Genomic DNA, 14,311 nt, shown 5'->3' on the forward strand with positions numbered 1-14,311 from the left:
CATGAAACGAGCACAACATGTGGGTTAACCGAGGGTTTCTCTTATACAAATAGCCAGAGTCTTTAAAAACGTATAATATTTTTGAAAGAACATGATAAACATCCACTTATCATTTGTAGTAGCAGTAGCCCTCCTCAGCTCTATAGCCTAGAAATAAAAGTTCTGGGAGCACAGTTTTCTGTTTTGTTTTATTTCAAACAGGTTCATCGCGTTCGATCGATTACGTCAAAAGAAGTTTGAATCATCTAGAAATGACAAATTTCAATTTCATCATTTACGGACACAGCATTCACAAACTTGTACTGCGTTTGTTGTAAGCCCTCTAGATGGCGCCATGCACACAGCATTGAGATAGAGGTTTAGCTTTTGCAATGGGAGCACTCCAATCCTTTCCATTGTCAACATTGATTCTTGGGCAACTGTCTGTAAACACTTGTATTGAGCCATAACACATGCATTGCTTTTCTTTCAGTCTAAGTTTTGTGAGCTCAGTGAGAACATTCATACATCGCTCACAATGTCAATCAATTCAGGTATAACAGTATTACATACTCAAACATAATTAAGAGATTGAGGCAACATAATAACAATTGGTCTAACTCTAAATGTTAACTGCGTGCATGGCATGCACGTGTGTGTGTGTGTGTGTGTGTGTGTGTGTGTGTGTGTGTGTGTGTGTGTGTGTGTGTGTGTGTGTGTGTGTGTGTGTGTGTGTGTGTGTGTGTGTGTGTGTGTGTGTGTGTGTGTGTGTGTGTGTGTGTGTGTGTGCATTGAACTGCAGGTGTGTGTGTGTGTGTGTGTGTGTGTGTGTGTGTGTGTGTGTGTGTGTGTGTGTGTGTGTGTGTGTGTGTGTGTGTGTGTGTGTGTGTGTGTGTGTGTGTGTGTGTGTGTGTGTCACAGGTGGGATTATTCTGAATTACAGTATTAGCAGATTGAATTTCCGTTTTTAAGACTTTCCCTCAGCTCCCTTCATGATTGACAGGCAATATTTGCATGCAGGTTTGTAAGTCTAAATATTTTGCTAGGGATACAGCTTAACAGTCAAGAACAACAATGGAAATCCATATGGGGGGAAAAACACATAAAAAACATAGCATTGAGGCTGTTGTAAATTACACTGAAAGTGTAAAAACATCACTAAAAACCAACCAAATAAAAGATACAATTATGATATTTAACTGAGGGTAAGGCACACTTAAATAATAATATAATCGCTTACGTGCACATGGAGTACTTCATATTAAAGAAGAGCAGAAAATACTTAAGACAAAGCTCTCAACAGTGTTCACCTGAATACCTTCTCCTTTCCCCTTATACAGTGTAAGACCCATAATGCAGTTCTTCTCAGTTATATTGCACCATCTTTTGTGTTGGATATGTCTCACATCGCTGTGCGTTAAAGGGGTGAATGTCATTTTTGGAGTTTACTGATATGGCCCAGTTTGAACTAGCCTTAGTTTGAACTAGCCTTAGTTTGAACTAGCCTTAGCTTCTCCTCGCACGTGATCTCGATGTTTGGCTACGCGAGAACATAGAAGTCTATGTGCAACACAAATCTGGTTGACTGTCTAAAAGATCTAACGACCTAACAACCTATTTCGCGATCCCTGCATCATTCGGAGATGGTTCATTCCTCATTTTGAGATCCCCAGGCCGGTCTTCATGTATTCGTAGACCACATAGCTGATGCTCACAGCAGGAATGACTTTCATGAAGTTGGGCAGGATACCCCGGTAGAGTCCAAAGAACCCCTCGTTAGCCAGGATCCCCTTCACTAGCCCACTCATGGTGGACTTGTCTGACGCATCCAGAGTTGCTGTAAGATAGTGAAAGAAAGGACGCAGGAGTAAAATAAAAGGTTAGTTTGTTCACACTCACTACCTCAGGTTGGCACTTAGTTTCTCTCTCATGGCAATCAGGTGATCTCTGTTTTACCATAGAGTAAAAAAAATGTATTTTATGATTAAGTAGCAGATGGTTTTATTCATCAAATATTTTTTTCTGTGCTGCTGGAGAGCTTTGACAGTAAATAGGTGAATTTTGTATGTCCATTGTTTTTCGTCTTCAATCAATAAAGTAGTAACAGATGCATTTTGATTGTCATGTATTACCCTGCGCCTGCATGCGTGTGCGGAGCAGGGCGAGGGGGTAGCTGGCCAGCTGGCCACACGTGCTGGAGATGGTGCCACATCCTAACAGCACCAGGATGCCAGGGTTGGCCGTGTCTTTGGCATAGCGGGACAACCAGGCATTCTTCAGGCTCTAGGGTACACACACACACAGAGTGGGGCAATCAACAAGGATCATTTAGGGATGAGACTGCCACCACAGGAAATCTGTGTTTAGACAGTGGTCACAATGTTGTAAGCCTTCCCTCACTTAGACAAACGCAATTCAGTGGATTCAGTGGATTTCATTCTTAAGTCCTGAAAAACTTGTAAGATGATGGAATTCTCTGTTTTAGTAATACATGTCAGTGAACTGTAAATCATTGTGTTACTGTAATGAGGAATAGCATTGACTCAGTGATATGAATCCTCAGCCTGCAGACCTCGTAAACAGCTAGGTCGATGCCAGCATAGGGAATGATGCCTATCATGTTGGGAGTGTAGCCTTTATAGAAGGCTTTGATGCCCTCTTTCCTCAGAATCTTCTTGGCACAGTCAAACATTCCATTATACTGGCCAGTTTTCCCCAGAGTCAGTCTGGTCTTCATGACCTAAAAAGAGGAAACAGAGAGGGTGAGTAACCGTGTAAATGCACTGCTTTACGAGAAGCCAAAATGACTGGTGTGCCATCTAATGCCACTATCTAGCGGGACAGAAGTTTGAGCCTATTTACGTAGCTTATTTGTCATGAATACATAGTTGCAACACAAAGATTTGCACTCTTGTTTCAACTTTTACGCTCAAGATACAGTGGGCTCCAAAAGTATTGGGACAGTGACCATTTTATTTTATTTTATTGTATTCAAGCACTTTGGATTTTAAATGATACAATGACTGAGGTTATACATGACAAACAACATGTATATGTTACTACTTTATTGATGGAAGACGAATGGACATACAAAAATCACATTTACTGTCAAAGCTCTCCAGCAGCACTGAAATAAATATTTGACTAATAAAGCCATCTACTACTTAATAATGTAAATTCACTTTTTTTTTTTTTACTCTGTCACCTTTAATTTTAGGGTATTTTCATCATAGTAACCTCAGTTTAGGGGACCAAAAGTATTGGGATAAATTCACTTTAATATGTGTATTAAAGTAGTCAAAAGTTTAGTATTTGGTCCCATATTCACAGCACGTAATGACAACATTAAGCTTGTGACTCTAGTAACTTGTTGGATGCGTTTGCAGTTTGTTTTGGTTGTGTTTCAGATTATTTTGTACCCAAATAGAAATGAATGGTAAATAATGTATTGTGTCAGTTTGTAGTCACTTTTATTGGAAATAAGAATATAATATTTCTAAAAACTTCTACATTAATGTGGATGCTACCATGACTACGGATAATTCTGAATGAGAATGTTAGACCTACAAATATTATACCACCCAAAAATGCTACCTTCCCTGTTATTGTAATGGTGAGAGGTTAGCATGTCTTGGGGGTATGATATAAAATGCTGCCTTCCCTGTTATTGTAATGGTGAGAGGTTAGCATGTCTTGGGGGTATGATATAAAATGCTACCTTCCCTGTTATTGTAATGGTGAGAGGTTAGCACGTCTTGGGGGTATTTACAAATCTTATTTACAGTAAAAGTGACTTCAAAATGACAATACATTGTTTACCATTAATTTCTATTGGGCACAAAATAACCTGAAACACAACCAAGACAAATGTGTAAAGTCACAAGCTTGATGTAGTCATTGCGTGCTATGAATATTGGACCAAATACTTAACTTTTTACTACTTTAATACACATACAAGTGAATTTGTTCCAATACTTTAGGTCACCTAAAAGGTTCTGTACGGTTATGGATGAAAAACCCTCAAATTAAAGTTGACAGTCTACACTTGAACCTCATAGTCATTGTATCATTTCAAATCCAGAATAGAGCCAAAATGACAACAAATAAATGTGTCACGGTCAATACTTTTGGAGCTCACTGTATTTCTGAGAAGTTGCATTTCTCTCTCACCAAGATCAAAATGTTTCACGGATGACACGTGATGAAATTGACTGCAGAAGACAGAAATGTCTTTGGAATGTTAATAGAATACTTGATGAAATGAATTCCAGAGACCTGAAAGTGACATTGGGAGGTGAAAATGGGTGGTCTCACCTCCATGGGGTAGATGGACGACTGGGCCGTGGCGCCTGCCAGAGAGCCAGCCATGAACCTCTGGTAGGTCTGGACCTTCTCTCCCTCTGGTGTCAGCAGCTTCTTATACTGACAGGAGGGAGATGCGTCATGAAGACAACACAGAGATACTATCACAACATTTACCCTTTCTTCCACCTTCCCTCTTTTTCTCTGTCCGTCTTCCCTCTCTCGCTCTGTCCGTCTTCCCTCTCTCGCTCTGTCCGTCTTCCCTCTCTCGCTCTGTCCGTCTTCCCTCTCTGTCTGTCTGACTGTCTGTCTTCCCTCTCTTCCTTTGGCTGTCTTCCTTCTCTTTCTCTGCCCGTCTTCCCTCCCTAACTCTGTCCGTCTTCCCTCTCTCGCTCTGTCCGTCTTCCCTCTCTCGCTCTGTCCGTCTTCCCTCTCTCGCTCTGTCCGTCTTCCCTCTCTCGCTCTGTCCGTCTTCCCTCTCTCGCTCTGTCCGTCTTCCCTCTGTCTGTCCGTTTTCCCTGTCTGTCTGTCTGTCTTCCCTCTCTTTCTCTCTCTGTCTGTCTTCCCTCTCTTTCTCTCTCTGTCTGTCTTCCCTCTCTTTCTCTCTCTGTCTGTCTTCCCTCTCTTTCTCTCTCTGTCTGTCTTCCCTCTCTTTCTCTCTCTGTCTGTCTTCCCTCTCTTTCTCTCTCTGTCTGTCTTCCCTCTCTTTCTCTCTCTGTCTGTCTTCCCTCTCTTTCTCTCTCTGTCTGTCTTCCCTCTCTTTCTCTCTCTGGCTGTCTTCCCTCTCTTTCTCTGTCTGTCTTCCCTCTCGCTGTCTCTCTTCCTCTCTCATTCATGTTTCCTTTCCTCGCTATCGTTTGATTTAATTTCTTCCTGCTTTCCATATCACTATGTCACTATGTCTTTCTCTCTAGGTCAACCTCTTTTTGTCTACCTCCAAAGTAAAGATATGAAACAGTGTCCAACCTGTTCGTAGGCCATGAATTTGATAGCGGTCTCAGGGGCAATCTTTAACACGTTGATCCCGTTCCCTCGCCATAGTGAGGCCACGCCCCCTTCCTTAATCATCTGTTTGAATCCTCCCAACAGGGTGATCCGGTTGGACTTGGAGGAGTGGACCTGAAACACAACCACAGGCGTTGTAGATTAGACAATACTGATAGATAGGTAGCATTCCTGTAGTGCTTTTCACTTTGTCTCCAACACTTAACTTTGTAAGGGGTTGTAGGCCTCAAACAAAACTCAAAACAAAATGTGTAAGGTTTGCGATAAGGGTTATAGTGAGAAGTTAAATCATATAAAGCGGTCTACTTTCGGCCTCCATAGAGTGGTCAGACTATGACAACCTTTCCGGTGCTCTACCTGCATGAAGACCTTCACCCTGTCCAGGGGGGCGGTGCCTGTGCGAGAGACCGCCCCGGCCATCGCCCCGGCAGCCAGCTGTTTCCACCAGCCTCCAGAGGTCTTCTCCTCCTCGGTGAACTCATCAGGGATGGCAATGCTCTCTCCTATGTCCAGCACCTGGTGAATAAAAATATTAGCTTGAACAGATGCCAAACTGCTGGGACAGGAATTCTGTACGATCAATAAATGTATTCTTGTAATAATTCTTATAGTAAACTGTTCAGTTGGTCTTTCATGTTGTTCCAACTTCCCATTCTTCATCAGATTGCCCATAAGATAACCTTCGAGCTATAGTAAGTAACAGATGTGGTCAATACAGTGCCAAGGCCTAACCAGACTGCTACCTCCCCAACCAGCAGGTCTATTCTCATACAGTGCTGAAACTGTCTACCAACACCTGCTACAGATGTGGTATCTTCATTTGACCAGTTTTGTCAAAGGATAAAATAATCCTGCAGCAGGACAATTAGATTATTATTTTTTCTTTAAGTGATCATTTCTAACAGGAAATTTGTTTTGATAGGCTACAGTACAGACGTGGCCAAAAGTTTTGAGAATGACACAAATATTAATTTTCACAAAGTCTGCTGCCTCAGTATCTTTAGATATTTTTGTCAGATGTTACTATGCAATACAAGCATTTCATAAGTGTCAAAGGCTTTTATTGACAATTGCATGAAGTTGATGCAAAGAGTCAATATTTGCAGTGTTGACCCTTTTTCAAGACCTCTGCAATCCGCCTTGGCATGCTGTCAATTTACTTCTGGGCCACATCCTGACTGATGGCAGCCCATTCTTGCTTAATCAATGCTTGGAGTTTGTCAGAATTTGTCGGTTTTTGTTTGTCCACACGCCTCTTGAGGATTGACCACAAGTTCTCAATAGGATTAAGGTCTGGGGAGTTTCCTGGCCATGGATCCAAAATATCAATGTTTTGTTCCCCGAGCCACTTAGTTATCATCTTTGCCTTATGTCGAGGTGCTCCATCATGCTGGAAAAGGCATTGTTCGTCTCCAAACTGTTCCTGGATGGTTGGGAGAAGTTGCTCTCGGAGGATGTGTTGGTACCATTCTTTATTCATGGCTGTGTTCTTAGGCAACATTGTGAGTGAGCCCACTCCCTTGGCTGAGAAGCAACCCCACACATGAATGGTCTCAGGATGCTTTACTGTTGGCATGATACAGGACTGATGGTAGCGCTCACCTTGTCTTCTCCGGACAAGCTTCTTTCCGGATGCCCCAAACAATTGGGAATGGGATTTATCAGAGAAAATGACTTTACGCCAATCCTCAGCAGTCCAATCCCTGTACCTTTTGCAGAATATCAGCCTGTCCCTGATGTTTTTCCTGGAGAGAAGTGGCTTCTTTGCTGCCCTTTTTGACACCAGTCCATCCTCCAAAAGTCTTCGCCTCACTGTGCGTGCAGATGCACTCACACCTGCCTGCTGACATTCCTGAGCAAGCTCTGTACTGGTGGTGCCCCGATCCCGCAGCTGAATCAACTTTAGGAGACGGTCCTGGCGCTTGCTGGACTTTCTTGGGCGCCCTGAAGCCTTCTTTACAACAATTGAACCGCTCTCCTTGAAGTTCTTTATGATCCGACAAATGGTTGATTTAGGTGCAATCTTACTGGCAGCAATATCCTTGCCCTGTGAAGCCCTTTTTGTGCAAAGCAATGATGACGGCACATGGGTTCTACATGTTTCCTTGCAGGTAACCATGGTTGACAGAGGAAGAATAATGATTCCAAGCACCACCCTCCTTTTGAAGCTTCCAGTATGTTATTCAAACTCAATCAGCATGACAGAGTGATCTCCAGCCTTGTCCTCGTCAACACTCACACCTGTGTTAATGAGAGAATCACTGACATGATGTCAGCTGGTCCTTTTGTGGCAGGGCTGAAATGCAGTGGAAATGTTTTTGGGGGGGATTCAGATCATTTGCATGGCAAAGAGGGACTTTGCAATTAATTGCAATTCATCTGATCACTCTTCATAACATTATGGAGTATATGCAAATTGCCATCATACAAACTGAGGCAGCAGACTTTGTGAAAATTAATATTTATGTCATTCTCAAAATATTTGGCCACGACTGTAGGCTTTAGTTTAGGTCCATTTTGGATATACTTGAATGTCGTAGTGGAGAACAATATATATCTTGTGTTATTAAACTATATATAACAGAGGTTGTTGATGTGTATGGCTGCATTTCAGAGACATTCTTGTACCTTTGAATGTCGCAGTAGTAGGACATTTATTATGTTTGGTGCTTTAGTGTTTAAATGAGAGAGAGAGAGAGAGAACATTAGGTGTTCAGTGAATTTATGGAAATCACGAAGCTCATTTGAATTCTCAGTAACAGAGTGATCAAATGAAGATACTACATCTGTATCCCACCACAAACAGTGATACAAGCAGTAACAGTAACAACCTTTTAACATGTAGTCTCAACAGTATGTTATGGAAGCCGCTCACTATTTGCTAGAAATAAACTTTGCAAGATAACCTCGCTGGAGATAAGCAAAAACAGTACATTTTTCTGATGAAAGTCAAAAATCAAAGTCAAAGTGGAAAGAGCACTGTACTCCACACAGTTTGACAGTTAAACGTCTGTTACAGAGAATATTCTAGAAGGCCTACATTCACTGTACTGCTTGATCTGGAGGCTGCTTTAGGTAATCTGTGTCTTATTATTTGAGCACTGTGGTGAGGCTGTTGGCCAATGCATTTCCATTACAAGGCCCAAAGACAGACACAAACATTATCTTAATCTGAATTATTGATGGCCCTTAATTGATTTGAAAAATTGTACAGGAGTTTTTATCCCATATTGTTGCTTACACCCATCAAGTTTCTTCATTCCTTCACGAGACGGACGTGTGAGTGCGTGTGTGCATGTGTGTGTGCTGTGTTTGTGTGTGGCGTGTGTGTGCACTAGGACTGGGTGACCCCACTGACCGTGGAGTGTTTCCAGTAGCGTACGATCTCGTTCAAGTTATGGGCAGGGTTGAACAGGAAGTGATCCCTCCACTCGTTCCAGTCCACCATCATGGTACCATCGATGTCCATGCTGCACAGGCAGGATATGAGGTTAAAGAGCAGGATAGTAACAGTACTACCTTGGCTGCCATTCTGCATCTACTTTAGCCAACTTAACTACTTTTGTTGCAGCCCAGCACTAACACTGATTCAACAAATCAATGGTTTTCTGATTAGTTGATCAGTTTAATCTAAATTCTTAAAGTAGGGCTGCACGATATGGGCAAATATTTTCATCAAATATTTGAATTGTGATTTGATGTGCGATAACAATCTAATCACTTAGGTAAACTGTTGGAATAATATACAGTACCAGTCAAACGTTTGGACTCATTTAAGGGCTTTTCTTTATTTGTACTATTTTCTACATTGTAAAATAATAGTGAAGACATCAAAACTATGAAAAAGTGTTAAACACATCAAAATACATTTTTGATTCTTCAAAGTGGGCAACCCTTTGCCTTGATGACAGCTTTGCACACTCTTAGGATTCTCTCAACCAGCTTCATGAGGAATTATTTTCCAACAGTCTTGAAGGAGTTCCCACATATGCTGAGGACTTTTTGGCTTATTTTCCTTCACTCTGCGGTCCAACTCATCCCAAACCATCTCAATTGGGTTGAGGTTGGGTGATTGTGGAGGCCAGGTCATCTGATGCAGCACTCCCTCACTCTCCTTATGGGTCAAATATCCCTTACACAGCCTGGAGGTGTGTTAGGTCATTGTCCTGTTGATAAACAAATGATAGTCCCACTAAGCGCAAACCAGATGGGATGGCGTATCGCTGCAGAATCCTGTGGTAGCCATACTGGTTAAGTGTGCCTTGAATTCTAAATAAATCACTGACCGTATCACCAGCAAAGCACCCCCACACCATCACACCTCCTCCTCCATGCTTCACGGTGGGAACCACACATGCGGAGAACATCCGTTCACCTACTTTGTATCTCACAAAGACACAGCGGTTGGAAACAAAAATCTCAAATTTGGACTCATCAGACCAAAGGACAGATTTCCACTGGTCTAATGTCCATTGCTCGTGTTTCTTGGCCCAAGCAAGTCTCTTCTTATTGGTGTCCTTCAGTAATTGTTTAACACTTTTTTAGTTACTACATGATTCCATGCATTTTTTTCATAGTTGTGATGTCTTCACTATTTTTCTACAATGTAGAAAATAGTAAAAATAAAGAAAACCCTGGAATAAGTAGGTGCTTCAAAACTTTTGACTGGTACTGTAAATAGAATGACTTCTATTAAGAAGCAAAGTGGAAAACAGCATCATTCTGGCTTGGACCAATCGGTTGACTGCATTTGACCCAACAGAACCGCATGCAAATGTATAGTAAATCTAACAGCATGGAGGAACTGCACTGCTTAAGTGACATGGGGCGGGGCTTGTTGTGTGTGGGAAACAGCTGCAAGAGGAGAAAAAACTGAGTAAACTATAAAAGCGAACATTACCCACGGCTGTGATGCGTTTCCAAATATTGCGATATGGATCTCTTGCGATATAGATATTGCACATGTCAATATTGCAATTTCAATGTAAATTCGATTTATTGTCAGCCCTGGGTTAGAGTACGAAATGCAAGCAATGAGTGATTTATGAGGACAAACCTTTGTAGGATGGTCTGGGCCTCTTCCTGGGTGATGTCCATGCCCAGCTCTTCAAGGGACTGCTTAATCTCAGAGGCATCGATGCGCCCTGGAGGACATTATGGAGACATTTCAATGTGTTGTTTAAGTACATTCTGTACCTAAATGCTGATAAGTATGATGCTTGTTCTATCATGCCTTGTTGCTTTATAACAGTGGTATTATTACATTGATATGAGAATTGTGTCATTCTGACAGGTCTCATCGTGTTCTTCTTCTAAACTATTCAAATAAACATTTCATATAAAAAGGATAATACCGTCGCTGTTTTTGTCCAAGCTCTTGAACGTAAGGCGCAGTTTCTTTTCATGCTCTTTCAGATATTTGTTGAACTCGTTGAAGTCAAGCCCTCCATCTTTGTTTTTGTCACCGGACGATACAATTTTCTGTGCACACACAAATGAGAGGGTTATTTTATTTGCCTCACTGTAGTAAGTTTAACCCTTCATTGCCTATGAAGCAAGCTACTCTGCAAGGTTACTCATCACACAAGACTCAGGAAACCCTGACAAAGACAGGAACTGTATAACATTCCTATACTGTGTATTGTTATAGCGTTGATGTAACTGTGGAGCTACAAGAGCATGCTGTGCACGTGACTGAATACTGAACGGTAATGAATATTTCAAACTGTCTGGAGATGACTTAGTCAACGGTATGGGGATGTTCCACTGTAGCTGGTAACAGATACCAAAAGATATCTTTTCATTCCCTGGTACTGTGGAGGAAGTAGCCTTTTCTCTCCTTCGACCAATGGTGCACTAGTTCTCAGCGTTGACTAATTCTCTGAGAACTAGTGCAACATTGATCGATGACAGAAAAGTATTGTGATGAAAGTGATGAACTATTCTGTGGATGTCATATTGACGATGAAACCGATCTGTGTGTCCCGCAAGTTAAACCAGCCCCAGGCCTGTATCCACAAAGCATAGAGTAGGAGTGCTGATCTCGGATCATTGCCTCATCTGTCTATTCATTATGATCTAAAAGGCTAAACTAATTCTACACTCTTAGAAAAAAAAGGGTTCCAAAGGGGTTCTTTAGCTGTTCCTAAATAGGAGAACCCTTTTCGGTTCCAGGTAAACCCATTTTTGGGTCTAGGTAGAACCCTATGTGGAAAAGGTTCTACATGGAACCCAAAACGGTTCTACTTGATTCCAAAAGGGTTCTACCTGGAACAAACAAGGGTTCTTCAAAGGGTTCTCCAATGGAGACAGCCGAAGAACCCTTTTAGATTCTAGAGAGCACCTTTTTTCTAAGAGTGTAGATTAGCACTTCTACTCTGAGAATGTGTGGATACAGGCCCATGCCTGCACTGATAACCCCAAGCACTGCTCTATCTCTCCTGGATATGACACGTGACAGGGGAGGAACTGGTTGGAAGACTAAAGTTTAGATAGAACAGTACTTAGTTTATATAAAGTTCTATTTACAGGACACATGCACATACTACAGGAAAATGCCCTACATATGAGTGAATGGATGAATAGTCTAAGGGAATGAGAATGTCATATGTTCATTTAATTGCTACCTATATGTCCCACTAGCGTGTTCCCAGATCTGTTTGTGCTTTTGCCTACACCGTTGTCATTGTAAAGCCAATGTTTTGCATGACAAAACCATAAGGAGTTGGTAAAAGAGCAGAAAACGAACTGGCACCCAGGCTAATGTCCCACTCCCAATTGAATCACTGAGCTATGTATAATATTAATTGAATAGATTGCTTGGAAATAATACATAATGGCTCTTCATTGCATGTGCATTTACCTGCGCTGCACCTTTGCGGAATGATATGCCCATTGCGGTTAGACCTGCTCTCAATTCGGCCACATCCACCTTCCCATCCTTGTTGGTGTCCAGTTTATCGAACAGGTCCTGGTATGACCTTTGACTGTCGGGATCCCAGCATCGGGAGTCCGTTAGTATAAATCCTCTTATAACCTGATACATTGTTGCGGTTGGCAAAGAGGCAATAGATAGGGCCTTGTCTATCTTTTTCAGAGAGTTGAATGCATAGCAATATTGAAAACCACAGCTTGGGAAAAGATAGCCATTGGTATGCGGTCTGTCGTCTTAATCAGTCGGTCGTTGCAATTATCTCCGTTCGCGACAAGATAAATAACGATGAACGAAATTTGTGACGACGATCTGACACAGCTCCATACTCCCTGCAAATACTGCTGCAAATCCAGCAAATAACCTGAAATCCACTCATCGAGGCTGCAGTCAAATTGAGGGCGTGGTATAATAAGGAATGAAGCAAACAAAGCGAAGGGAGTTGCCTATACTGATCTATGCTAGGAGAGCCCCTGGCTGTGCACAGTTTAAAAAAAATATATTTACCTTTATTTAACTAGGCAAGTCAGTTAAGAACAAATTATTATTTACAATGACGGTCTACCCCGGCCAAACCCGGACGACGCTGGGCCAATTGTGCGCGGCTGTAGTGTGATAATAACCTTATCTATCAATGTTATTATTAACGTGTTTTATAACTGAGATGGCCTATTTAATAGCCATATACTATATACAATGGCTTGCGTTGTCTAGAATTCGATTTATTAGTGGCGTTGTCTTACTCTGTAAAGAGCGCAGAGACATTTCCTGTTGAAAACAGTGCCTTCAGAAACTATTCACACCCCTTGACTTTTTCCACATTTTGTTGTGGTACAGCCTGAATATAAAATTGATTAAATTGAGATGTTTGTCACTGGCCTACACACAATACCCCATAATGTCATAGTGGAATTATGTTTTTAGAAATATATACAAATGAATTCAAAATTAAATGTGTTGTAATTGGGCTACATGTTTCTCGTTTGCATGCTATTTTGTTGCAGGTTTAGTTTTAAGTTTATTCATTGTCAAGCTTTACAAAACGAATCCAGACTGCAACACTTTAGTAGCCTAGCTAGGACTGTGGCAAGTGTCTGTACACTTTCCCTCCGCTGCGTGTTATCAACTGGAGACACGAAAGGAGCGCAGTTGACGTTGAATTCACCGATGAAATCAGGCTGTAATTTCATAAAGTAGATGACTTAAATGTTGACTGAATTATACTCGCTTGTGTGTCCTACTATCCTTAAGTGATCATTTATACCCGCATGTGAATCCTTTATTTTATAACTTTTTTTTCAAACCAAGATATATTCTGTAGGCTACAGCAATGACCCGTTGGAACCGAAAATGTATGGTCTGGTAGAAGATTCGGTCAGTGCCATTATTGATGATATGGTGCCATAAAGCACACTGGCAGGCTCATATGAGGGTGGGTCTGGGAGGAGGGGTGTGTGTGTGGCAATGCACTACTCTTTGGCGTGCTGCACGTTGGCAGTGCTTCCCGTGACTTGTAGTGCAAAGCATATCTGGTGGTATGGAAGCTGGACAAAATTAATTGACAACACAAATCACTGCATGGGTCTGATAGAAATGTGTAAAGTGCAGGATTCGCAGTGAGCCTTCTGTTTGACACTTGCTGTACTGTCACACCCTGGCCTTGGAGAGCATTTTATGTCTCTATTTTGGTTTGGTCAGGGTGTGAGTTGGGGTGGGCATTCTATGTTTTGTGTTTCTATGATTTTCTATTTCTAGGTTTTGGCTGGGTATGGTTCTCAATCAGGGACAGCTGTCTATCGTTGTCTCTGATTGGGAACCATACTTAGGTACCCTTTTTCCCACCTGTGTTTGTGGGAAGTTGACTTTGTTTATGGCACTTAGCCTTTAGCCTCACGGTTGGTTTTGTAGTGTTTATTGTTTTGTTGGCGTATTCACCTAAATAAAAATAAAATGTACACTCACCACGCTGCACCTTGGTTCTCTCCTTTCATCAGCCGTGACATGTACAGACTTCCTACTTTTCACTATGTAATTTATGTTAGTATTATGGAGTAACTACAGTGTTCCTGTAGTTTCATGCTCTACAACATCCGC

The 14,311-nt window shown here is 41.7% G+C and overlaps 1 protein-coding gene across 1 annotated transcript; it reads right to left on the reverse strand.

The window, feature by feature from the left end:
* Positions 1–806: 806 nt before the first annotated feature.
* On the reverse strand, positions 807–12,659 carry LOC124009636 (calcium-binding mitochondrial carrier protein SCaMC-1-like). Its single transcript, XM_046321638.1, has 10 exons — positions 12,149–12,659; positions 10,641–10,767; positions 10,343–10,430; positions 8,645–8,756; positions 5,644–5,802; positions 5,248–5,400; positions 4,294–4,401; positions 2,552–2,719; positions 2,112–2,262; positions 807–1,816 (listed from the first exon to the last, which is right to left on the reverse strand). Exons 1-10 carry the CDS (start codon positions 12,329–12,331, stop codon positions 1,635–1,637), a joined length of 1,431 nt encoding a protein of 476 aa, XP_046177594.1. The 5' UTR covers positions 12,332–12,659; the 3' UTR covers positions 807–1,634.
* Between the last annotated feature and the right edge of the window lie 1,652 nt (positions 12,660–14,311).

This window comes from Oncorhynchus gorbuscha, linkage group LG22 (genome assembly GCF_021184085.1).
Source record: "Oncorhynchus gorbuscha isolate QuinsamMale2020 ecotype Even-year linkage group LG22, OgorEven_v1.0, whole genome shotgun sequence".
Classification (NCBI taxonomy): domain Eukaryota; kingdom Metazoa; phylum Chordata; class Actinopteri; order Salmoniformes; family Salmonidae; genus Oncorhynchus; species Oncorhynchus gorbuscha.